Source organism: Branchiostoma belcheri, unplaced genomic scaffold, assembly GCF_001625305.1.
Source record: "Branchiostoma belcheri isolate BF01 breed outbred unplaced genomic scaffold, Haploidv18h27 scaffold452, whole genome shotgun sequence".
Lineage (NCBI taxonomy): Eukaryota > Metazoa > Chordata > Leptocardii > Amphioxiformes > Branchiostomatidae > Branchiostoma > Branchiostoma belcheri.
In genome coordinates, this window is record NW_017804079.1 from 15233 (window position 1) to 43089 (window position 27857).

Genomic DNA, 27857 nt, shown 5'->3' on the forward strand with positions numbered 1-27857 from the left:
GATGGTCATCATCATAGCTTGTCGCCAATCCACTCCAACCAGTTCCGCGCTGCTTCATTGGCCTCCTGGAGATCTGTGTCTGTGCAGGTAGGACCAAGCCTGCAACCGTGCATCAGGTGCTGAATGGATGGTACAAATGTAGGTAGCTCTTGTGCTCGGGAAGAAGTGACGTGAGTTACGGATACAGATACAGATGTCACAAGGTATAAAATTCCCACCATTAAGAAATCACATCATGAATTTTCACATTAATGATGCAAATTAGGTTATTATTTGCAAAATAGGTATCTGATAATATTCCACCTATGATAGATTACATACATTACATGACATTGTATGAAAGTACTATTATGTAAAACACTGTAATTACAGAATTTCCTCCTAAATTATGCAAATTAACTCTTCATTTGCATATCTTGCAATTAATTGTGTACATCTCTAGATCTCTACATGTATAAGCTACATGTACACTGTGTACATGTACCTACAGTGTACATACCAAAAATGATGAAAATATGTTGTTCCTATCTGTACTTATCTGCTTTAAAAGATTTTGCCACAAACTCCCCTGCAGTTCCAGACCAAGGTTCCAGGTCAGAGTTTAAATCTGACCGGGGTTCCAAATAACTCGCCGGATCTGTGTGGGTGTCACAGTAGGTTTGGCTCCCCATTGTTCGGTGATAATTATGGATTTTCAAATAGGTTTTGAATTGACCAAAAAACCTTAGGATTGTAGTGTTTTTCAGCATGGTGAAGTTGGTCGGTCAGCATAGCGCTGTTGGTATTAGTACATGAGCAAGGGTAATGCAGTTTGTCACCTGATGATCCAAATAGCTGCATTCCATGTCAGTGGAGATTGTGAAAAACTTATCGCAACAACTTTTTTTTCATTTTACAAACAAAGTACGAAGTAGTAAGCTATTTCAGCATATAAACTGTTACCCTGTTTTTTCCAGCCTCCTTTTCTTGGCAGAATTGTAGCCCTTCGGCCTGAGGGTGTCCGTGGCATAGAGGACAAAACCCACACTACTTATTCCTGACAGGAAAAGCTATCTGTAACCAAAAAGTCAAGATCTTAGCAGGTTCAGGACAAAAGATACTAAAACTGGAAGTTCTGCTGCAGTACCAATGTCAGCCATCAGGAGGCCCATATTTGACCTTCACCTATGACCTATCAACATACAAAATATCATCACAATCCATAAAGCCAATCTTTAAATCATGCTGACTACAAATGTGCAGACACACAGACAGACAGAGAGACACACACACACAGACACACCAAAACAATACCTCGGAGTCCATTTTTCATGGAGGACTCAGGTACATGTAACCTGCCTGCCTACCTGCCTGTATACACAGGCCAGGTAAGCCCCTTGCTCCCCTCTGTCAGGTTCTTCCAGCCACAATACCTTCATTTTTCATGGAAGTGAAAATTTCATGGTTGTATGAGGTCCCTGAATGCTTGTTGTTGTTGTCCCCAGGGCGAATGTGGGTGATCGGAACCATGATGGGACCATTCAACCACTTCTGGTACAAGATGCTGGATTTCTACCTGCCAGGCACCACCTTTTCTACCATCACCAAGAAAATTCTCTCCGACCAAATTGTTGCTGCTCCATTCTTTGCTTCATTTTTCTTGATAGGTGAGTCTACTTTACAATTCTTTCAGGCAAATGTATATCCCTCTGACGTCACATTGATTATCATGGCTTAAGCACCACAGACAGGTGCTAAACATGATATGATAAACACAGACAGATTTGATTTTGTATGATGGTGTCATATGAATTACATTGTTAGCAGCAACATTTTGGGAGGTCATTTAATATGTAAGGTAGAAACAGAAGTGACCCCAGTATAGATCCCTGTGGGACACCACAGGTAACCCATGTTGCAGAGGACAAGACTGAGCCCAAACCTGTACATGGCTGCCAGTCAGTTAAATATGACTTAAACCAGTCCAAAGCAGAGTCATCCAGTGTTTTAGTATTACAGGGCATTACAGGGCGTACATTAACCCTATCTATAGACCGCGCTTTTTTGGGCTTCATGGGACCGAGGCTCATTCGATTCCCCCCCTCAGAACTGGTGAACGGTATATCATATAACCACCAAATTTTCAGAGGATGGCGTACTAGCGATAATAAATCATAACAACAATTTTATAACATAACAATGACATAATATGGGAGACAGGTATTTCCTTTTACACAACCGGTAAATTCTCACCTTGCTGACGTTTCGGTGTCTGTCAGACACCTTCTTCAGAGCTGTCTGACAGACACCGAAACATCAGCAAGGTGAGAATTTACCGGTTGTGTAAAAAGAAATACCTGTCTCCTAAGTTCTACCAACCTGATGAAATTATTTTCGGAATGACGTGATATAACGTCAATAATGTGATTTTGTTGGCCAAATCCATCTAGATAGGTAATTCCAAGGACATTATACACAGAATAATGTCCTTGGTAATTCCTAAAAAATGTAATGGTATACAACAAAAAATGTTTATGATAGAATATTAGGGTGTATTAAGACTTATGTTGCCCATAGAAACACTGACGTCATGCATATTTAAGCTATCCGCCATCTTGTATCATTAATGTTGAATTTGGAAAAATAGTTTTTTTTCAAGATAAAGCCTCAAATACTTTGAAAATAGACTACATGTATAGAGGCTCATAAAATTTTGAACCTTTTTTGTACAAAGAAATGGAAGCAGTAATGAAATTTTAAGGAAAATAATCTTTACAGATTATGCATTTTTAATGATAAAATTTACATAAAATTACATGAGTTCCTGTTAATATTAAAAAGCAGGTGTAACTTGACATAAAACCCATAAAATTCTATTAACAAAAATTACTAAATTTAGCAAAAAATGCCTGTCAGAAACCCGTTGCCATGGCAACACAATCATTATCTTATTCCACTTATACAAATTTGTTGCCAACAATATTTTAGGAAAAGTCACCAAGTTTGGTGGCCCTAGTGCAAGCTGTTATTGGACAAACGCTATTGGACATCAAAGTTGGCGTGGTCACTTTTAGCCCCAGCTTCAGCTGGAATGCAGATTCTGAAGTGCTTCAGTTTACAATGTTGGTTTGCCTTGTTACAGATAGAACCAATGTGGTATTCCATTTCAAGTCAGCCTGGTGGTGTAGGACCCAAAATCTTCATGATTACATTGACCTGTTTTAGTTCTCTGTTGTTTATCTTGAGTGGTGTATAAACACTGTCTTGGAGAATTGAATGTGTAGAATTTTATGTTTGTGTGGGTGTAGCACCGTGTCACTTTTGTGCAACCAGGTGTCCAGATCTGTTAGGTCTTGTAGATTGGAAGGCATTGTGTTTGGGTTTTTAGCTTCAAGAAAATTTAAATCGTCAACAAACTTCCAACACTTCAAAGCGACTAGGGCACTGCGGCTGTAAGCTAGGGCACAGGACCAGGTGCTAGCAGAGGGTACCGAACTGTACCAGACTGTACCACTAGACTCTCTGACTCGGTGAGTATTAAATCGACGTTTCTTTGTGCGCAGGTCACGATTCGCCACTCAAAATGGCGAGTTCTAGTGAAGGGTCAGACAGGCCTGGCCATCTTTTTGACCTGAGTGTCACTGTGAAAACCTACGCTGTATGGTTTCAAGTGTTGGAACAAAGTCACTAACACTCAAAGACTAGATGAGGCATTAAAATTTTGTTGAGACTCCCAGAGAGCCATAAAGATGAATTCCGGATGAGGGAATTTCTGCTAAACTGTCAAAAGCCGAACTCACCACCACTAACGGGTAAGAGGAGGTTGTAACGAAATTAGACGAACACCTCTGGCATGATGATACGGGCCATCTATGGGATTCCTTTCAAGTTGTTGAATTTGATAGTTTCAGCTGCAGCTCCCTGACAATCGGTGAATATCGTCCATCTTCATCACGGCTATTGACTACAATGTACGTCATGGCGGGAGTTGTGGGCTGGTGCGGGTGTATTTCCAGCTGTGGTGACGTGACCATCACTGACCTGGACTGCGCTGATGACTTGGCAATTCTTGCAGAAGCTCTGGATAATTATACTCTAGCTCGCCCTGCAGACCATGGATACATGGTCTGCAGGGCGAGCTGGAGTATATCATTGAGACCCAACCGCTGGGCCTGATAATCATCTGGGACAAAACCAAAGTCCAGTGCCTTAGCAACTACCTCACCCCCCGGCTGGATTAGTGATCAACTCCCACCATGTGGAGGCCGTAGACAGGTTCTGCTACCTTGCTAACCACTGATTGCAAGAGCGACTCTGACATCCAGCTTTGCATTGGATGAGCCACTTCTGCGATGGCCAGCCTCAACAGTCTGGGCCAACAGGCACCTTTCTCACCGAACAAAAGTCAGCCTGTACTGTAGCCTCGTGCTGGCCATCCTCCTGTATGGGGCCGAGTCCTGGACCCTAACTGCTGCCCAGGAATGCTGTTTGGACGCCTTTGACTCCATATGCCAGCAGAGAATCCTGGGAATCAGGTGGTACAACCATGTCTCCACCGACACCCTGGGAGAGTAAACCAACCAGCCCCCACTGTCCAGCAAGATCCGTTCAGCTCATCTTTGCCTCTTCGGCCACATTGCAAGGGCAGAACCACCCTGGGACTAGGCTCTCGCTCTCTAGTAAGAGAACCACCTCCTCCCACCTGGTCCCCCTCTGAGAGGGGCATGCGGAGCTGAGAGAGAAAGAGAGAGAGTATTATTATCTAAGTGTCACGACAGTGCCACAAAATGTAATTAGAGAAGATGTGATGAAAGGGAAAAATCAGAACAGGGCAATTGCTGTTTTTATGACAAATAAATGACTTGTTCGTTTGTTGTTACACTGTGTTCTTTTATCAAATTTGTGACCTAACATTTGTATTTCTACAGTTAGTATCTTTCAAATCCAGGCATCATGTTTCTTCGGCCCTTCATTGTTTTTATTGTGCTTTCACATTAAACTTAAGGTCTCCATGGACATCATCCATGAAAATTACTTGGTGTGGCCTAAGGGAATAACCTGACACATGTGCAAGCTTTCCTCCTACCGCTGAAGGTACAGAATAGTCCCTCAATGTAAGCAACGTTATCTGATTCCAGGGGTTATGGCCTCCACAACTGTAACCTGCCTGCCAAAAATCATGAACAACTATTTATATATACTCAACTTAAATCGCTAACAATTGACAAACACAAAAGGTCCACTGAAGTGACGTAGGGACGTTCCCTCCTCGAAGTTCATTTTTGTCACTTGACCTTCTTCTCCCCAAAGGTATTCTTGAACATCAATCCATGCCTTCAAGAATTATGCCGCTAAATCCAGTCTCCCACACTGAAGCAGACTGATTTTATACCCTTCTCATGGAAGCAATTACATATAACATCACAAGTTATTTCCTATAGTATTAAACTGTATTTTGCCAGACCAGTTAACTTCAGAATCTGCAAAATAGAGAAATCTGATTACATTACTTGTACCCGGTATAACATATGTCATACTAGACATTTGGTATCTTCATTCCAATCAACAGTGCAGAATATCAGTTATGTCACAAAGTGGAATTGATATTCTCTATCGGTGACAGCCATCTGGCCCTCCCCGCTGTAGGAAGGCAGATTACGATGAACCCAAATGGAGAAGGATGTAGATAAAACACTTTGACATTATGATTCCCCAACATCCTTGGTTTGACAACTTTTACTTGATTAGATTTCTCAGAAACACTTGAATGTGTGGAATGGTATCATCATCTTTTGCAATGATATACACAATACTAGTCTTGCATTTATATGTATATGAATTACTATCAGTGAATTACTACATTGGGGAAACAGAGAGGTCTCTAAAAGCCAGGTTTCAGGAACATACACGGCCTAGCTCTGCCAGTTCAGAGGTGTCTCAACACATCCACATAGAGTCACCCGGACATTTTGTTTCACTTGATGAGGCAATCCTATTTTCACAGCCACTGATGTGTGAGGCTTTCAGTTCAAAGGTGTGAGTCACGGCTAGGAACAATCTTCTTCTTGGCAGCATGCCAACAAGACCTTGTCTCCGGCCGTCCAGAATTCAGGATGTGGATGCATACTGTGTTATCAAAGAACAAGAATGCAAAGATGAGACCAGGAGGAGCCCCAGAGATGGGCCGAGAACACAATGGTGAGCATCTTGAGAACATGGATTTGGTCGGTGTATCGTAGCAACACTGTTTCCAGGAACTGTGCGTGGAAGTAGCGGCTGTTGGAGTAGGCGCCACAGCCTGTACTGCACACATCGATGGACAACATCTCATCAGGGGTGGTGTCCGGTGTCAGCACGATGAGAGACACCCCGCTGAAGACATGTAGAAATTTGTCCCACCAAGTTGAGTCTAAGGTCACGCGAGACCTCGTTTTCGAAGCCACTAGCTTACAAGGGCTGACACCTCTTAAAGTTGAAAACTCGGTGCATGTCAAGTCATTGATATTCGATCCCTTAGGCCACACCAATTTAATTTCTTGGTTAACAGATTTTTCTACAAAAATAATGGAGCGGGCGTCGAAAAAAAGATAAATTGAAAATAGGCCTAGGCATCCTATTGTGGCCCAAAATGGTAACGATAGGAGCCATGAAGTCAACACACCAGGCTGGTTCAAAATTTAAACAATGAATTTTGAACTTTTAATGATACCATTGCATTGAAAGATGGAATAACTGTAACTAGGATGAAAAGGACTGTTTTCAACTGTTCAGAGCAAAATATGAGCATTTTGCAGTTGATTCTGAATATTTATTTTTATTTGCAAATCAGGAAAAAATGAAGCTGGCGAATCCGTTAACCAAGAAATTAAATTGGTGTGACCTTACCAGGTCATTGACGTCGTTGGGGGAATGGCTTTCTTCAAGGCCTCCTCTAGCCCCAGGGTAGACAAAGTCAATAATTATTGTACATGTAGACTGAGAAAGGCCACTGGTGCAAGGTTGGGAGTCTCAACCCTGCCGAAGTCGTCGAGGTAGTGATGGAGTAGCCCTTTGTTTCTCAATGAAGGTCACCACATTCATGGTGGTTTGACAGAGAAGACTAGCTGATCTGGGGCCAAATGTGACCCTGGTGTCAACAAACCATTTATCCCAACAGAAAGAAATAAACAATTTTGATTGTGACCAGTTGACCATGACTGTTCTTACAATGTTAATCATTAATTGTAGAGGAGCGGCCGCTCTTACCTCGCTTCCTGGAGGTGCCAGGCTTGGATCAATGGTGCTGGGGGGGGGGGGACCATGTGGGGCTGGCTGAAGAAGTTGTGGAATTCTCTGACTTGTCCCTGTGGTGAAGGAGGGAGACCAACTTGACCTTGGTGGAGGATTCCACCCGACGCAATCTGCTGGAACACCGGCAAATGCTCTGTTGTTCACGCGACGGCTTGGGTGGCGAGGAAAACAAAACGGGGTGCGGGAAAGTTTGGGAGAGCGGTCGGTGGAAGACTGGAGGTGACGACGCCCAGAGCGTTTTTTATGCATCACAGCTCAGGGGCGCTGATAAGGGGCAGAGGAACTTACATCCGTGTCCTAGCGAGAGGTCAACCGCTTCAATTGGTTTCTCAAGTTTCTTTCCAAAGATCTCCTTCAGCGTCTTGTCCACTTGGCTGGTGAGCGCAGTATCGACCCACAAGCCCCAAACAGTTGGTTCATCATAACTTGCCTCCGACATAAGTGTTCTTGCCCTGCTCCAACGGCTACACTTCTCAAGCGACATCCTGACCCTGCTGTCTCGACGTAGCAGATTGTAATCACCCTCTGATGGTGATGATCGTCTGAATTGTATTCTCAAAACTGTACACTTTCCTTTACTGTGAGGGCCAGCATGACCTTTGACGGCCAACTTGCAGACCGCACAATTTTTCGGTTTTGGTCATGTTGAGGACAGAAGGAGCATGGGACCAAAGAGAGACACCTCGCCCATCTGGATGCTGGGCAAAAGTGGTCAGAGGTACAGAAGCCAAGTGCAGTTTGTGGCCTGTTTATTTCAATACAAAATACAAGTACACATTGTACAAATTAAACATACAGTAGCAGCCATTATCAGCTGAAATGATGTATGATTTACAGCTTTTGCAAAAAAGCTCCACTTTTAGACAACTGTTTAAAATCAAAGCTTATTATATTAATATTGAAATCAAAGATAAACATTAATCATAATTCCAACGTTATAAATCATATTCTCTAAGAAACACATGTCATGCATAAACATATGTATGTAGATATACATGTACATGTGTTACTCAAGGACTGTCATGAGCTGTTCGGCAAGTACGCTACTTATTTGGCGTTTAAAAGGTCCACTAAGAACGGCAATGTGCTCTTCCTATATTGTTCTGTCCTACATTTAAACTGTGTTATCTGGTGTTTGGATCTGGTCCCTACCATGAAGGCTCGCACGTTGTAGGGGAAGCCAGTTAGAAAAGTTGTGGAGTTTGATATGGAAGTTTGAATGGCAAACTTCGTACATAGTTCATGGCGTCTGTTGTACAGAGATACAAGTGACAACTGGTTTAAAGCCATGCCGTACATGTAGCCAACAAATTTTGTTCCAAGAATAATTTGACAAGCTCTTTTCTGTACATTGTCTATCGCATCAGATTGGGCTCTGGTGATACCAGGATGCCAAACTGGGCATGCATATTCAAGTATTGGTCGGATGAAACCACAGATTCTGTTTCAAGTCAGTAACATCAGGGTACATACATAGGTCGGTTACCTAACATCAAGACCGTGTCTCTTAAGGACTCGCAACAAGTACAGCCTACAACTTCCTTTACTGACCATCATATTGACATGGGCGTCACACTTAAGATTAGCCTGTACAATCACACCTAGGATCTTTGCAAATTGTACAACTTCAAATAGTGATGTTTCAACAGTCAGTGAAGGTGGGGGTGGGGGGTTATGCATGAAAGGAAGGATTAAGTTTCATGTAGTTTACTTCTATTCAACGTACAAGTCTGTCAATGTCAGTTTATAGAGCTTATTCACCACACGTCATCATGACGTCACGACCCCTCATGTCCCGCGCGACGCCATTTTGGGGCTACAGCGCCTACAGCGAGTTTCCAAGCATTGAAATGGCCGACAAACGTTAGGTAAACTGTCCTTTGTCCTATTACACGAAGAGTTTACCACCACTCATACCTCTCGTTACTGGAACAAAATAAAATCTGTTGGGATTGACCCGTTTTTGTTGAGTTTTGATCAGTCTGATCGAGACGGCGTCTACCGCCAGCGGAGTCCATTGACGCGACTTAGCTTCGTATTTGGTACTGGGCCGAAGTTTTTACACACAACATCGGTTCAAACCCTCTAAGAGTCTGGAAGCGTTGTATCAGGATGTGTAGAGAGTGTTGTGGGACATGCAGTTGCGTGGTGACAAGTACGTTGTAGTCGGGATACGCAAAAGGTCGCTATTTTGGAACAGCCCCGGACTGTGTCTGGATAATAACAAACAAATGCGGGGCCATCGGCCGCCGGCCGCCATCCTCAGTCCGCACTGCCGCGACTGTGGCTGGACAAGGTGAGTGTTACAAGTTGCCAGTGCCCTGTTCTACATGGACATTTACCACAGAGTAAAGGGACAGGTAGCTTCAACAGATTTAACGTGTCCATGGCTATCCACGTTGACATCTACAGGGGGCGATCTACAGGCCCCTACGCCAGGGTAAAACACACCGATTTCTGATCAGCAAAAAAAGATAAAAGCCGATCTTGAGAACATGAGACGTGGACATGGAGCCAGAACAACCCCAAGGACAATGTTACTAACAAGAAGAGTGTTCAAAACGTTGATTGTGGCCCAAAATACGCAACTATCGCCAAGAGTTTGCATAGCATTGCATAGCGATAGGCACTACGCTGGACCCCAAAATGGTGGACGCCAGGGGGAGAGTCACGTGACAATCTGTGGTGAATAAGCCCTATAGCGTTGAAACTTGTGTGCTGGGCCTGGCTTCTGACAGGGACATGTCGTCACTTCCATGATTCGGCCAAGTCCTCGCTCTCCGGGGATGCGTCGTTGATGAGCGTCTGTAACACAAGGGGACCCAACTTGGTTCCCTTGTGAGAGTCAAGGCTAAATGAGCAAAAAGACATTTTCCCACAATTCCACTTGAAATATTCCATAGACTTTGCAGATAATTGAATACCAAAATACCTGATTACACATCTTGATTAAAGTATATACCGGTATGTACCTTTGATTTGCAGTTGGTTGGAGACAATCTAACAGTCTGAAACTGGAAAAAATCAAATGAAATGTGCACCCCTTCTACACATCACTTTTCATCCACCTGTTCACAAATAATTTGTTACATTTATCACACCATCCCATTGAAAAGGAAAACAAGAAGCCATAGGTGACAATTCTCCATGAAGTATTATATATTGCAACAAAAAGAAGTAGCCATTGGCGACAATTCTCTGTGAAGTGTGATAAATCGAACAAAGAAAAATTGTTTAAACGCGCGTCGGCTCAGTCATCTTAAGTCGCAACAACCAATCAGAGATGCGAAATGCCGACACGTGACGCGGGATTTTCATACAGTCTAAACAACGGGGAAGGGCGCGCGATGCCCGAAATATTTTTGCGTCAATATTCAGCGCCGTGTTTCAAGAGATTAATACCGGGAAACAAATTCTTTTCTTGTTTTGAACGCATAAACATGCATTTACGCTAATCTAGTATGATTCAGGGTTACTTTTTTTTAACCTGCCATGGCCAGATTATCTAAAGATGTGTGTATTGTGTGTACAATCTACAGAAAGAGAAATGTACATCAGGTCCGATCATCCGATTTTCACGTTTCGGTTTTTTGGACTCGGTTCATGAACGTATTTTGGTTTGGCTCCTGGAATGTGCGAACAAAATGACTCCCGGGACTGTCTACAGGGAACACTCGCACATTCGCGGTGTATCAGGACAGCGCGACTGGTCGGCATTAGCGCAGTCCCTGCAATTAGTAACAGTTGCACATCAATCCGGCCGAAAGCATGATTGTGTAACACAGGCTACTTCTTCATATACCGGCTCATACTACACGACGCCTTTACAACTAGCAAATCATAAAATTACCCGATCTACTAGTACTGTATGTGCGGTTTACCAGCCCCAGACCACATCCGACCACGAGGCAGAACACATTGATGGGTTGCTCAAAATATTGTCCATGTTTACAAAGAGCTGCTCCACTAACACTATGGAGCGGCCACCCAAAAATATTGGCCATGTGTCGCTGCTAGGACGACCGGCCAGTTGCTACGTGACTAAATACACGCCGCCACTAGGTCGCCACACCCGACCAGTTTGAAATCGATAGGATTACGTTATCGGTATTAACATTTCCTAATGTTGACCTCTGACCACCCCACATTTCCGTCGTCCCCATCAGCCCCGCCGCGACTTACTACCGGTGACATAAACGGACGACAACATTTCAACGACATGGGGATGTTTCGAAAATAACCATTTACTCCAATATCAAAACAGCTACGGTAAAAATAAAAAGACGTGCATCATCCCGGACATAATGCCACACCACATGCGAAATTACACAAAAATGCGACGTACGGAAGAATGCGTTTTGGCTGCGAACATCTTCCAAAAAACTTGGCATCTCTTAACCATGGGCAAAAACATCTGGAACCACTTATCAAAACCACCCCGTATCTGCATGAAGTTCCACCCCCCCACTGCTATTCCAAACAACGCGTTTTTTCTGGACCATTCCAATTCGCCTCGTAATTGTAGGGGTGCGTCTGCAATATTACATTGACCGCGAAAGCAGCAACGGCAAAAATACACATTCGTGCATCAACACGGGCATGCCCGCAGACGGCGTATAAAATTGCGTGCCGATTACACAAAGAGAACCCAGTGTTTTGACTGCGAACACAAAAAATCAGCCGATCACAACACTCCGTCCGGAGGTCCTGACCTCCTTCACGGAGTAACAAGTAATTATGGTAGAATATAAAACACAGACCACCCAGGAGTACTCCTTGCACACACACATATGAATATTACACACACAAATCGATCAAGCAATGTGACTGGAAAAGTAACAATGGACAGTGTATAAGCCATTTATTTGGTCTAAAGCACTGAGGTCAGACGTCCCCAGCTCCCAGAGACTCCTCTTTCCAGGAGTGCAGGACACTCCTGCAACTAGCCTGTCCGCCATTTTGTCTGTGAAAGACATGTCTAGTCCTCTCACACCTGCGCTTTGTTTCGTCATGTTAGCAAGTAGACTACTCCAATCAAATGCTAAGAACTCTCTGTAAACAAGGACTGGACTCTCATGATCTTGTTTTAGTATACATTGGTTTTGTTCGCCCTGTGTTAGAATATGCTTGCCAAGTATGGCACTCCGGTCTAACTGTTGTCTATTGAGAGGGTCCAGAAAAGGGCATGCAAGATATAATCATGGGTCAGTCTTACACTAGCTATAGCTCATCTCTACAAGAACTCTCACTGACATCGCTGGCTCAACGCCAACTAGAACTCTGCCAAAAGTTTGCACAGTCCGTGCTGATGCACCCTACATTCAGGAACTGGCTTCATCCTTCTAGAGGTGATATCTCCGACAGACACACCAGAGACATCTACTGTCCACCCTCAGAACAAGAACAAAATGATTTCAGAACAGCCCGATTGTTTATATGACCCACCTTTTAAACAAGCAGTAACAGTGATAGCAAAACAGTACGTATGATCATAGAACGCTGAGACTTTTATATATCCGATTTGTTTATATAATGTGGGTTTTAAAATCACTTCCCTTAAATACTTTTAATGTGGTCAAGTAATACAATGTACTTCTAAGTGTATTTTTAAATCCGTCATTGTTGTATAACACGCAATTCAGCCTGTGGCTGCCATGTGTTTTTGACGAATAAACCTTTCATCATTCATCATCAAATCAATTTGGTATAGAATACAAAAAGAATCTCTGTACTATTTTTATTCTACAGGGTTTGCCACAGATTTACAGATGCACCATCACCCATTTTAGACTCTCATAAGTAATTTGATTTTGGACTGTTACTAGAGAAAAATAACTGTTACAAGAAATTCTGCTTACTTTATTATGATCAAAGTGTCATGGCAGTGCCACAAAATGTAATAAGAGAAGATGTGATGAAAGGAAAGAATCAGAACAGGGCAACAACTGCTGTTTAGACAAATAAAAGACTTGTTGTTTCACTGTGTTCTTTTATTCAATTTACATGTGTATGTCCTAACATTTGTATTTCCTTAGTATGTTCCAAATCTAGGAGTCTTTTTTTTGGCCCTTTATGTTTTTTATCGCGCTTTCGCATTAAATTTAAGGTCTCCAGGGGATGTTATCCATAAAAGTCTTGGTGTGGCCTAAGGGAATGATCGATGTGTGTCCAACCTTTACTCTTTACAGAACAGTCTCTCAATGTAAACAACGTTATCTGATCCCAGGGCGTAATGGCTATGGGTTTCCCCAGCTGTCACTCAGGATCATCTGATTCAGACCTAGTTATCTTTGGTCTGTGGCCAGAAGGTCATTATTAACCTAAATAGAATTAAAGACCGCTACATCACTTCCAAATATTTACAAAAAGGCCCATTCCTCTTTCCTACAAACCACTAGAGTCCAAATTTGCAGCACTTTATCTAAACCCAGAACCTACAATGTATATACCATACAAAAATCCAGACCATTGCTTCTCCAGAATTTGAACTGCTGACAAACAAACTAACAAACACAAAAGGTCCACTGCAGTGATGTAGGGACCCCTACGCATACGGGACCCATATTTGAACTTAACCTAGGTCTCTACAACGGTAACTACAAAAAATCATGAACATCCATTTACATACTTGAATTATCTTGCTAACAAATGACAAACACTAGGAGTGATGTACATGTAGGGACCCCCCCATGAAGCCCATTTTTGCACTTGACCTTGGTCTTCCCAAGGGCAGGTAAACTTCCTGCCAAAAATCATAAACATCGAACCATGCCTTCAAGAGTTACGCTGCTAAATCCACAGTCTCCCACATAAAGCACACTGATTTTATACCCTTCTGATGAAGGCAATAAGTTTGTCTCGTTTTGTGTAAGTTCCAAAAATGTAACATGAACTTTATTTGGCACCTACGTATCCGTCTTTACTCATAGACCCTAGTCAGAACATCAACATTTACCGCCAATTTTGTTTGCTAATATTTGCTTATTACTCCGTGAAGGAGGTCAGGACCTCCGGACGGAGTGTTGTGAAGAGCCGTTTTTTCGTGTTCGCAGTCAAAACACTGGGTTCTCTTTGTGTAATCGGCATGCAATTTTATACGCCATCTGCGGGCATGCCCGTGTGGATGCACGAATGTGTATTTTTGCCGTTGCTGCTTTCGTGGTCAATGTAATATTGCAGATGCACCCCTACAATTATGAGGCAAATTGGAATGGTCTAGAAAAACCTGTTGTTTGGAATAGGGTGGGGGGATGGAACTTCAGGCAGATATGGTGAGGCCATGAGGGGCCGATAAGTGGTACCACGGCAGTAACACTCGCGGTGCTGGCCGCAACTGTTGCTGGAATTTGCCAGTCGCGCTTAATAAGTAACAGGCACGGTAAGACGGTTGGGCTGTCTTTGTTACTAGTGACACGACCATGATAGTCCGATCTTTATGTGAATGCAATGATTGTGTGTGTGTAATTAAAATGAACTTCGAACTTGAAGCACAGTATCTTTACACGCCCTGGGAGCAGTAATGGACTTACATGTAGGTCTTTTTATGTTTTATGGTTGTGACGCGCCCTCATTGTATTAACCGTTGCCTTACATTTGTATGTCTGCACAGTAGATCTGGCGTTGACGCTTGGGATTATTTTTGTTGCAAAATATAAAACTTCACGGAGGATTGTCACCTATGGCTTCTTGTTTTTGGTTGTTTTTGCTTATTTTCACTTACTTTTTACTAATATATATAATATCATAATACAGAACAAACATTCCATGCATCCATGGGTGGGTGAACAGACATTGCAAGACCATGTTAGAACATTTATCCATGCCTTGGAAGTTTGTATACTTTCTATTGCGGTTTCTAATTTCAAAATCATGGTTATAATAATGTCGCATAACAAAGCTGCTGACAAAGCAAACTTACATGTAATTTGTCTTAAATAATAACTTGATTTTATTATTTGCCAAAAATGTTGATAAAAACATATTTATAATCACAGTAATCAAGGATTTTAATAAACTGCATAAATTATGTCAATGCAAGACCATGTTAGAACATTTATCCATGCCTTGGAAGTTTGTATACTTTCTATTGCGGTTTCTAATTTCAAAATCATGGTTATAGTAATGTTGCATAACAAAGCTGCTGACAAAACAAAACTTAACTTGTCTTAAATAATAACTTGATTTTATTATTTGCTAAAAATGTTGATAAAAGCATGTTTGTAATCACAGTAATCAAGGATTTTAATAAACTGCATAAATTATGTCAATGAGCATTGGCAGTTTGGCTTAGTCTAGATTTTCAGCTTTCCATATCTCGGTTCAAACTTGACCAATTTTAATTTTGTTTCCACAAAGGGGAAGCCTATAAAATGGAGATCGCACCACAGTAGTCACGTTTTATTCCATGGTGTAGTTTTCCATCGGCGTGGCATTTTACATTATGTAAACAAAGCCGGCCGTACGTAAGCACTCATACTAGTAGTAGTAGGGATGGGGAGGCCTCGTCATCTCGTCTTTTGACATAAATACATGTATCTTGGCTCAAACTTTATTTGAATTTGGTTTCCACAAAAAATAGAGGAGATTCAATCACAGTAGTCACCTTTTATTCCATGCATTAGTTTTCTATCGGAGTGGGGATAAACATGACGTAAACAACTTCGTAAGGGTGGGAGGGGGGCATGTCGTCTGCTAGCCATGTTGGTAAACTATGGAACTAAACATAGCCTAGTGAATGCACTCAGGGCTCGAAATACATTTTTTGCATACCTGAACTGGTGCATGTAACATTGAAAATTACCTATTCCATACAAATTGTACCTGCACCACAGAAGTATGGATCCTACTAAAACTGTTAAGAAATCAATATGATACTGATGGTAAAAAAGTAATAACTAGAGTCCCACGATCTCATACCTTCGCCAAATGATGTTAATCTTTATGACTGACAAAGATGATTCCTTCTGATTATGCAAATAAAATCCTCATTTGTATTATATTTATATCATAATATTGTATTATAATATTGTATTATAGAGTTGATCATATTCTCCATCAAAAGACAGCCTTATCTTAACAAAGAAAGCCATTCTATCATTTCCTCATAAATTATGCAAATTATGTCCTTATTTGAATAAGTTATGTTTAATGATGTTCACCTTCACTTAACTTTCAAATACCCCAAGTATGAAATCCCAGGCAGTTAGCATTATGGAATTATAACATTTTCTCATTAATTATGCAAATTAAGTCTTCATTTACATAATCAATACCTGCCTGTGTTTCTCTCGTTCTCAATTACATATGTCACAAGCTTGAATAGTCCTATAATGTAATGCACCTGATTTATAGAATTTCTCCATTAATTATGCAAATTAGATCCAGATTTGCATAATTATCGCATAATTATGTCAAGCGTCACTTGAGCTTCCTACATACCAAAAATCACGACGATCCGTCCACCAGTTCTTGAGTTATCCTCTTTTGAATATTTTCAAACAGATAGCCCTTCAGTTCCTGAGCAAGCCGCTAGGGGGCCCAAACTCATGTCACTTCTTCCCCAGCATGAGAGCTACTTAACATCCAAATTTTGTCACCCCAGCATGTCTAGATCATGAGATATCAAAACCGGAAGTTTAGCTGCAGTACCATAACAAGCCGCTAGGGGGCCCAAAATCTAATCATTTCCAGGTCTCATCAAGACCTACCCACCTACCAAATATCAAGATAATCCATCTAAGCTTTCTCGAGTTATGCTTTTGACAGACAGACACACAGACACACAGACACACGGCCAGGAAAACATAACCTTCGTCAATTCTTGGCGAAGGTAATAAGTTTACCGGTAATGACATGTGAACTAGTCTATTATGTCTAAAATTTATAATTCTTATATGTACATGACTATAATAACATTACACATATTTGTGTAAATATATTGCAGAGAATAATCACTATATCTGACACTGATTTTGTTGCCATCCACCAGTTCGTAAAAACTGTAAGCCTTTTCATAAAAAATTTGCTGCGAAAATGGCAGCTTTTGTAAAAGCACTTGTTTCTTAATTTCTGTACACCGGAATTATGTATAATGGTTACACTCACCAGATCTACATGACTATGTAAGATAATGCAAGCCAATAAAAAAACAATTCGATGTAAATTTATCATACTATATTATGCAGAATCTAACCCAAAATGCTTTTTTTATCATAGGTATGGGTAGTCTAGAAGGAGAGACCATTGAAACCAGCATAGCTGATCTCAAAACAAAATTCTGGGCTATATACTTGGTAAGTGTGCCATTGCTTCTTTGATGATGATTATAGTACTTATGAATCATGATGATTGTGAAAAGTACCCTGAACATGCACTCAATAACAGCATTAGCATGAACAGTGTTGGCCTCAGGAACACTGGTACCGGTATATTTCCTTTGTTCTGAGCCATCCCTAAGTAAAAATGTAGCAGCTCTGACTCAGAGAACAACATTGACAAAAAGCAACAGTTCTGAGAAAAAACTTGCATCTGGCTGGTAATTTTTCAGTCTCAGGCTTGAGGTTGTGTGCATACCAACGGACAGACTTTCCCTCATCATGTTTATTGTTTGTTGTTTTGTTTGTTGTTTTTCTTTATTTAACCAGGGGGATACATATCGCCCGTGGGGCGCTTTTCAATGAGCCCTGGGCCTCTGGAAGACCCCAAACAAAAACATCAAACTCAAACTACTTAGTAATACAAATAATCAACAAAAGTAACTTATAAAGTTACAAAAGTTACTAAATAATACAAAAGCAAGGTAACTTAAGTAGCATACATTGCGCATGAAATCATAATACCAAAATAAGTGAAACAAAAGTGAAGCCTGACCATCATATAACATAGAACCAAGGTAGTACAAAAAAGAAATCAAGATTAAAATCAGGCTTGGAATTTGCATATCAATGATTGCCCAGTACATAAGATTGCTTGAAGGCTGCTAGGGTCCTGGCTGCTTTTAGGTGATGTGGTAGTGTGTTCCACAATACCGCCCCAGACGAAGAAAAGGCACGTCTTCTGTACTCTAGCTTAGACATTGGCAACTGAAGACCTCCTTGCGCCCTGAGGCGAGTGTTGTGAGTATGCACGTGTGATAATTGTGTGAACATTGCAGTGATGTAGGAAGGAGTCAAACCGTTAATAGCTTTATAGACAAGAGTAGCTTTGCTTTTCTTCTGTATTTCAACCACTGGGACCCATTTTAGTGTGTTTAGAAGGGTTGAGGTAGAAGTTCGCCTGTCACAGCCCAGTTATTATCTTAGTTTGCATAAAATTTCAGTATATTGTTTTCTCAAAGCAACTCATATCTGTGGTGAGTAATGATATCCAAAGATATGGAAAAAGACACCCTCAGTTTAGTCTACCAGCAAAATTTGCTCTATAACATGTAGGAAATAGCATTTCATGGCATCAAGATTTAGAAATATCCCCTTCTGCATTCAAAGTGATGTTTTATTAAGCACAATTAACATGAGGGCAAAAAAATTCTAGCTAGAGCAGTCAGTCACTCTGACAAGTTCTGATTACACCTAAGACACCTGTGCACCCATGTGTAAAAAAGACATCTGTGCATAAAGTTGTACATCAGAATTTTTCATATCTAATCATAATATCAAAGGAAAAGTACCTGCTAACTTTCTGCTACCTATCTTGGGGCTCTAATAAGACCCCGTTCATACCAGACATTTAAAAACCCGTTGAACCCAATAAATAATTAGCGTTCATACCAGACTTTACAGAACCGGTTTCTGATCCTGTCTGGTGAATTATCTGGTTAATCAGCCATGATTGCAGTTTGCTGATTCCATTGCAAAATGAAGAAAAACAGTGGAAAAACAGTGGAAACGAAGTCAAGACAACGTGATCAAAAAAGCTTGGATGTCGAACATCGTATGCTGGGTAACACGCCATCGTATGCTGACCCCATCAACAATGAAGTATGATGTAAAAACAGTTGAACAAAGCTTTAGACACCATTCATGATCATACCATTTAGAAACCAGTTTAGACCGCTAAATAATTAGCGGAGAGAAAAAAAGTTTTTTGTTTAGCCTGGTGTGAATGCAAATCGACCGGTTCAAATTCTTTGGGAATTTAATCAGATTTTCAAAAACCACCTCGGAGGTTAATGTAAGGGTTTTTGAGGGGTTCACCCACCGAAAAACCTGGTCTGAATGCTAAATATTTATGGTTCACGGGGTCAGCATCCGGGCCGTGTGTACATGTGACCTCCAAGCTCCGAGTTGTATTTGGTTTGTTTCCACTGTTTTTCCACTTTTTTTTTTCATTTTGCGATGGAATCAGCATATGCAACCTGGTTGGCGGACAAGACCAAGCTCCTGATATCCATTTTCGGAGAGCAGGAGAAACAGAAAAGGCGGGGGGGGGTTCTGAAACAAACATGTTTACCTGGAAATTTCAGTCAACTTTGGGGAGCATGGTTTCTCAAAGACAATGGATCAGTGCTGCAGTAAGATAAAGAACCTGAAGATGGCATACAACACTTAGGCCAAGGACAACAATCGAAAGAGCGTGAGAAACGGTTCTTATTCAAACTGCAATCATGGCCAAATGGGCAATGGACAAGATATTCATCGAACAGGATTTTTTTTATCAAAAGTTTATTGCAAATACATGCCCGAGGGCTAAATGCAGTTACAAACGACATAAGAAAGAAAATACAGTGGTATGTGCATCCGTAACAGTACACTATACATGCCTGTAGCCAGGATTTTGAATGGGGGGGTTCTTCCCACTGCTCAAGGGGACCTTGAGCGCCGTAGGTTCCTAGGGGGGTCTGGGGGCATGCTCCCCCAAAAAATGAACCTTCTCAAATTTTTATTCAATGACAAAGGGAGCAGTTTTTCTACGATTCCAGTCCATCTTTTCAAGAAAAATCTTGGACCTTTACATAAAAAGTGGACCAAAAAGTGGACCTTTACATAAAAAGTGGACCAAAAAGTGGACCTTTACATAAAAAGTGGACCAAAAAGTGGACCTTTGAGCCTTGTGGGGGGTGTTCTTCCGAACCCCGAACCCCCTTCTACAACATACATGGTACTAGCTATAGTTTTACTGGGTTTGACTTCTTCTTTTTAGGCATTGGAAGACGAATTTACCCACTTCTTCTATGATTTGTGGGTTCTTTGATTTTGGTAATAAAATTGTTACCTTCGCCAAGAAGGTTATGTTTTCAGTAGCGTTTGTCTGTGTGTGGGTGTGTTTGTGTGTGTGGTTTAGCAAGATAACTCAAGAAGCAGTGGATGGATTGGAATGAAACTTGGTAGGTGGGTAGGTCTTCATGAGACCTAGAAATGATTAGATTTTGGGCCCCCTTGCGGCTTTCCTAGGTACTGCAGCTGAACTTCCGGTTTTGATATCTCATGTTCTGGACATGCTAGGGTCACGAATTTTGGTTGGTAGATAGCTCTTGGGGTAGGAAAGAAGTGACATGAGTTTGGGTCCCCTAGCGCCTTGTTCTGGAACTGCAGGAGCATTTGTTGAAAAAAATTTGAAGGACGATAACTCAAGAACCGGTTGACGTATTCTCGTGATTTTTGGTATGTAGGTAGTTGAAGTGATGCTTGACATAATCAGATGGCAATTATGCAAATCAGGAGCTAATTTGCATAATTAATGAGGAAATTCTATAAATCTGCTTTGTTCGATAATAGAACTATGAAACACTTGTGACATCTACTTTAGAACGAGACAAACATCTGAGGATATAGATTATGTAAATGAGGACCTAATTTACATAATTTATGGCAATTCTTATAATTCCATAGTTGTAACTGCTGCACCCCGAATTTCATACTTGCCACATTTGGAAGTTAAGTGAAGCTGAACATCAATAAACATAATTTATTCAAATCATTACCTCATTTGCATAATTTATGAGGAAGTGCTATAATAGCCTTTTTGTTATAATAAAGGCTGTCATTGGATGGAGAATATGATCAACTGATGTACTCCATGCAAATGAGGCTCTTATTTGCAAAATCAATGATTAAAATTGTATTATTCGTCACCCGCAAGGGTTAACATCATTTGGCGAAGGTATGAGATCGTGGAACTCTTGTTTTTTCATAGTAGGGAGTGGTCGGGAAGTAAGGGAGCATTTGGTGGTAAATAACCGTTTTCTGATGTCGTCATAAAATGGGCAATTAGAGATGAAATGAATTTCGTCTTCCACTGCATTTGAGGAGCAATTTACAAATTCTCTCCAACACAGGTAGTTTCATATATTGCCCTATTTCGATTTCCAAGGAGTGGGCACTGATTCTTCGTTCCATTCAAAGTTCAAAATCTATTGTTTTAATTATAACGATCTGATACCTTCGCCAAATGATGTTAGCCTTTATGACTAAGAAATTATATATTAATCCTCCTGATTATGCAAATAGGATCCTCAATTGCATGAATTATAGCTGTTGATCATATTCTACAACAAAAGACAGTCTTATCTTAACAAATAAATGCAATTATAGCATTTCCTCATAAATTATGCAAATGAGGTCCTTATTTGAATACTAGTAAGTTATGTTTAATTACGTTCACCTTTACTTAACTTTCAAACACCCCAAGTATGAAATTCCAGGCAGTTACACTATGCAACTATGCAATTATATCATTTTCTCTCATTAATTATGCAAATTAAGTCTTCATTTGCATAATCTATAACTGCCTGTGTTTCTCTCGTTCTTAATAACATATGTCAGAAGATTGAATAGTCCTATCATGGAATGCATGGAATTGCCAAATCTGGACGATAGTCCAGATTCTGGACCAAGTGTGGGAGCAAATCAAAACATGACCGTTCCCGCGCGCATGCGCACTCTCTCCAAGCAAGAAACTAGGGGGCTAAAACTCATGACACTTCATCCCCAGCACAAGAGCTATGTACCATCTAAATTTCGTGACGCTAGCATGTTTGGGTCATGAGATATCAAAACCGGAAGTTCTGCTGCAGTACCATGACAAGCAGCCAGGTGGCCCAAAATCTTATCATTTTTGGTATTATTTAAGGTATTGTATTTGCCGTGTCTGTCTGTGTGTTTGTGTTTTCATTTGTAGCCAGCATAACTTTTCCACCTTCGGATGGATTGTAATGATATTTGGAATGTGGGTACATTTGTAGGTGTTGGTAAACTTCCGGTTTAATGTATTCTTTTGTCCTGGACATGCTACTGTATGGTCTTGATTTTTGAGTNACAAATCAGAGATAAATTATTTTTTATTCAATGACAAAGGGATCAGTTTTTCTACGATTCCAGTCCATCTTTTCAAGAAAAATCTTGGACCTTTACATAAAAAAGTGGACCAAAAAGTGGACCTTTACATAAAAAGTGGACCAAAAAGTGGACCTTTGAGCCTTGTGGGGGGTGTTCTTCCGAACCCCGAACCCCCTTCTACAACATACATGGTACTAGCTATAGTTTTACTGGGTTTGACTTCTTCTTTTTAGGCATTGGAAGACGAATTTACCCACTTCTTCTATGATTTGTGGGTTCTTTGATTTTGGTAATAAAATTGTTTTTTCATAGTAGGGAGTGGTCGGGAAGTAAGGGAGCATTTGGTGGTAAATAACCGTTTTCTGATAAAATGAACAATTAGAGATGAAATGAATTTCGTCTTCCACTGCATTTGAGGAGCAATTTACAAATTCTCTCCAACACAGGTAGTTTCATATATTGCCCTATTTCGATTTCCAAGGAGTGGGCACTGATTCTTCGTTCCATTCAAAGTTCAAAATCTATTGTTTTAATTATAACGATCTGATACCTTCGCCAAATGATGTTAGCCTTTAGGACTAAGAAATTATATATTAATCCTCCTGATTAAGCAAATAGGATCCTCAATTGCATGAATTATATCTGTTGATCATATTCTACAACAAAAGACAGTCTTATCTTAACAAATAAATGCAATTATAGCATTTCCTCATAAATTATGCAGATGAGGTCCTTATTTGAATACTAGTAAGTTATGTTTAATTACGTTCACCTTTACTTAACTTTCAAACACCCCAAGTATGAAATTCCAGGCAGTTACACTATGCAACTATGCAATTATATCATTTTCTCTCATTAATTATGCAAATTAAGTCTTCATTTGCATAATCTATAACTGCCTGTGTTTCTCTCGTTCTTAATAACATATGTCAGAAGATTGAATAGTCCTATCATGGAATGCATGGAATTGCCAAATCTGGACGATAGTCCAGATTCTGGACCAAGTGTGGGAACAAATCAAAACATGACCGTTCCCGCGCGCATGCGCACTCTCTCCAAGCAAGAAACTAGGGGGCTAAAACTCATGACACTTCATCCCCAGCACAAGAGCTATGTACCATGATCTAAATTTCGTGACGCTAGCATGTTTGGGTCATGAGATATCAAAACCGGAAGTTCTGCTGCAGTACCATGACAAGCAGCCAGGTGGCCCAAAATCTTATCATTTTTGGTATTATTTAAGGTATTGTATTTGCCGTGTCTGTCTGTGTGTTTGTGTTTCCATTTGTAGCCAGCATAACTTTTCCACCTTCGGATGGATTGTAATGATATTTGGAATGTGGGTACATTTGTAGGTGTTGGTAAACTTCCGGTTTAATGTATTCTTTTGTCCTGGACATGCTACTGTATGGTCTTGATTTTTGAGTGGTGGATATCTGTATCGGTATAGCCGGTATACCTGCCCTTCAGCGTAACACACCAGCTTCGCAGGCACGAGGCGCGACGGCAGCTATGTCACACCGAACGACTTGTTACACTCAATCTTTGCACATTTGATTGCAGGAGTTGTTTAAAGCTTTCCAGTGATGATGCCCCAACTGTGCTTGGTGGCAACGAGTTCCAGTCTACGATAGTTTTGGGGAATATGAGTTTTTCCCGGATAGCTTTTCCTGCCAGTAATAAGTAATGTGTGGGTTTGGTCACCCTAGGAGCTTGTTCTTGTGGCGTCAGTGGCACAACGGTTAGAGCGTTGGACTCGGAACCGAGAGGTCCCGGGTTCGATACTCACCGTGGCCCGACGTTGTGCCCTTGGGAAAAGCACTTTACACGACTTCCCCACCTGTACGGTGGAGTGACACCCACCGAGCCTCTTAGGCTAATCTGTCTGTCAGGGTGCCAAAAACACCTTACGGATTTGGTGCGCCAATGTGACAACATCTCATATTGGCCACTGAGAGCCGTAAAATTATTATTATTATTTATTAGGAGCTTGTTCTGGAACTAAAGGGGGGTTTCTGGCAAAACCTTTCAGGGCAGATAAATTCAGAAAGGAACAATGTATTTTAATGATTTTTGGTATGTGGGTAGCTTAGACAGAGATCTACATTATTGGATGCAAATTATGCAAATGATGACTTCATTTGCATAATTAATGAGGAAATTCTGTAATTTCAGTGTTTTACATCATGGGACTTTGATTCATGTAATGTTTATAATGGCAGGTCCAATATAACCAGATACCAATTACGCAAATACGGATTATTTGCATAATTAATCTGAAAATTCAATGACTTTTTCTTATCAATGACCGATTTATTATCAAGATATTATTTCTGTGCTACTTCATTATCTAATTGTTACTTTTTGTTATAATATTCTTGTTATTAGTATAATTATTATTATTATAATGCGTTAGTGAAGGTTAGACATCCAGGTAATTAGATATGCCAAAAACAGTTACTCAAGCAACTGGATATGATTTTGGAAACTGTCAGACGATTCTGATCAGATACTCCTTTGAACTTAGTGATGTTGACCTTGTTTCTGTAGGTCAATGGTTTGCACTTCTGTGTTTTCTTAGACTGAACTGAAGGTTTGAGGGCTTTGTTGAAGGTCCAGTTTTGGTAGCCACACTTGGCCAGGGCACCTCGGAGGTGTCTATGTTCGTCTATTTTAGATTTTTCTGAGGAGAACAGGAGTTGTCTGCGTGAGAGTTTTAATTACTGCTAGTTTGCTAGTGTGTTCCAATGGGTTGTGGGAAGGCCAGGTATTGATCAGTGTGGGTTTGTTTCCTGTTATATTTCAAAACAAGAGTTCCACGATCTCATACCTTCGCCAAATGATGTTAACCCTTGCGGTTGACAAATCATACAATTTTAAGGGTTTATGGAAAAAGGAGTCCAGTCCGATTGGCGGAAAAAGCAGTCCAGTCCGATTTTGGGGTGGAAAAAGCAGTCCGGTGGTTTCTACGAAATTGTACGAAAGACCATAGGCACAATTTTTTCTTGTGTGTGTACTTCTAGTTTCTATGGGTACTTCGAGTTTCTATGAGTACTTCGAGTTTCTATGACTATTTAGAGTTTGTATGGGAACTTGAATTAGCATATATGTGACTCACTATAGGCAGCCTTGGGTGAGGAATGGCGGAAAACTGATTTACACCTCTTGGGACCACCGAAAAGTAGTTTCTATACATACAGGTCACCTATCCACAATAAACAAAAGTTAATTATTAAGGGATTCTTTCTTACAATTGTACTTCCGGTACTTACATGCTTGTAGGTGTAATGCAAAGTCTGCCATACGTGGCTTTAGCAGGGGCCGGCTGGATGTTGGGCAGCTGGCAACCGTAAAGCGATTCAATCAGGCTACTTGCAAGCAGGATCGGCCCTGGAAATCTCATCAGTTGACCGCTTCATCTTTTGACTAATTATTATTACTTATATGTAAGTAATAATCCAGAGGCATGATGATGATGATATGTAAGTTACAGACTGTAAGTTCCCATGCAAACTCTAAGTACTCATAGAAACTCTAAGTTCCCATACAAACTCTAAGTACTCATAGAAACTCTAAGTACCCATAGAAACTCGAAGTACTCATAGAAACTCGAAGTACCCATAGAAACTAGAAGTACACACACAAGAAAAAATTGTGCCTATGGTCTTTCGTAAAATTTCTTAGAAACCACCGGACTGCTTTTTCCACCCCAAAATCGGACTGGACTGCTTTTTCCGCCAATCGGACTGGACTCCTTTTTCCATAAACCCCAATTTTAATCATTGATTTCACAGATAAGAGCCTCATTTGCATGGATTATATCAGTTGATCATATTCTCCAGGGTTGGACAAGTTTTCAAAAATCCTCTTGCCCTATCGGGCAAGTACATGGTCATTTCCACTTGCCTGAACCAACTTTTCACTTGCCCAAAATATACATGACATTTCAATCAAATCAATCAATCAAATGGTGTTTTATTCGTAAAAAAAACATGGACTTTGCAGCCAAAGGCTGAATTGCGTCCAGTTGTACAATGTACATGCAAATTCATTACACATTTATTTACATTTATTTACACAGGCATTAACACAGGCATTATTTACAACGACTTTAACGTACGGTGTCTAACACAAATAGTGACTGTTCAGGAGGTAGGTCATGTATGGGACGCTACTCTGTTTGTACCGCTCAGTTCTACATTTGGTAAGGGTCAGTTTGTTACTGGAACGAGTGGTGCGCTCAGTGGTGGTGCCCCTCCTGGGCGGTAGCCAGTGTTGGAAGTCCTGTGATCTGAGAACTTTCATAGCAAATTTCAGGCAAAGTTGGACCCTTCGGTCTTCTAGCGTAGGTAAGTCCAGCGTTGCACATGCCTCGGGGTATGAAGTATAAGCTGACCCGAGTATTACTCGACACGCGCGTTTCTGGATATACTCGATCCTGTGACGTTGTCTGGTAGTCAGTCCAGGATGCCAGGTGGGCGCCGCGTATTCACAGCTCGGACGGACAAACGTTTTGTAGCAGGTAAGTAAGTCATCCCTAGAAAGGTCAAACTGTTTGAGTTGTTTGAGGAGGAAGAGCTTCCTGCTACCTTGTTTGACAACGTGATCGACATGAGTATTCCAACCTAGGTCGGCCTGAAGGTGTAAACCAAGGAGTTTCACTGCCTTCACTTCTTCCAACAGTATACCAGCAATGGATAAGGACGGCAGTGGAGGGGAAGTTCTAGTGAAAAACACGTGCATAGCTTTGCACTTCCCTGGATGGAGCTGCATTTTCCTCGATGTTGCCCATTGCTCAAGTATGGTTTAAGTCTGTCTGAATGGTTGAGGTATCCCCGATCATTCTGCTCTCCGCAAGGTTAAGATCGTCAACGAACTTCCACCGCCTAGCGGAGGAGTTCTCGTTTGCACTGTTGATCAGAGCAAGAAATATCAGTGGGCCTAGAACAGTTCCTTGTGGAAGGCCACAAGTAGTCTCTCTCCAGTCAGAATACACCCCCCTTGTATATTACTCTCTGTTGCCTGGCAGTGAGGAAGGAGCAAATCCATTTGGCGAGAGAGCTTCTTAGTCCCAGTTCGAGTAGACTTGAGACAGCTAGGCTGTGATCTACTCTATCGAAAGCCTTAGCAAAGTCAGTTGTTACCAAGGTAGTAACTGTCCCTCTCTTGTCTGAAGTTTTTGTCAGCTGGTTAACAACGTCGACAAGGCAGTGTGTTGTAGAACGCCCAGGAAGGCATCCATACTGGTTTGGGTCGATATTGGACTTGATATCTGTATAAAGTTGTTTGGATATGAACGCCTCCGCTATCTTTGCC

At 41.1% G+C, this 27857-nt stretch overlaps 1 protein-coding gene across 1 annotated transcript in view; it reads left to right on the forward strand.

The window, feature by feature from the left end:
• Nucleotides 1-1335: 1335 nt before the first annotated feature.
• LOC109478868 (mpv17-like protein 2) overlaps nt 1336-27857 on the forward strand; it is a 31221-nt gene continuing 4699 nt past the window's right edge. Inside the window, exons 1-3 of the mRNA XM_019780683.1 lie at nt 1336-1367; nt 1485-1646; nt 17485-17561. Of these exons, the coding sequence (XP_019636242.1) occupies nt 1490-1646; nt 17485-17561 (234 nt within the window). The 5' untranslated portion in view covers nt 1336-1367; nt 1485-1489. The remainder of the gene's footprint in view (nt 1368-1484; nt 1647-17484; nt 17562-27857) is intronic.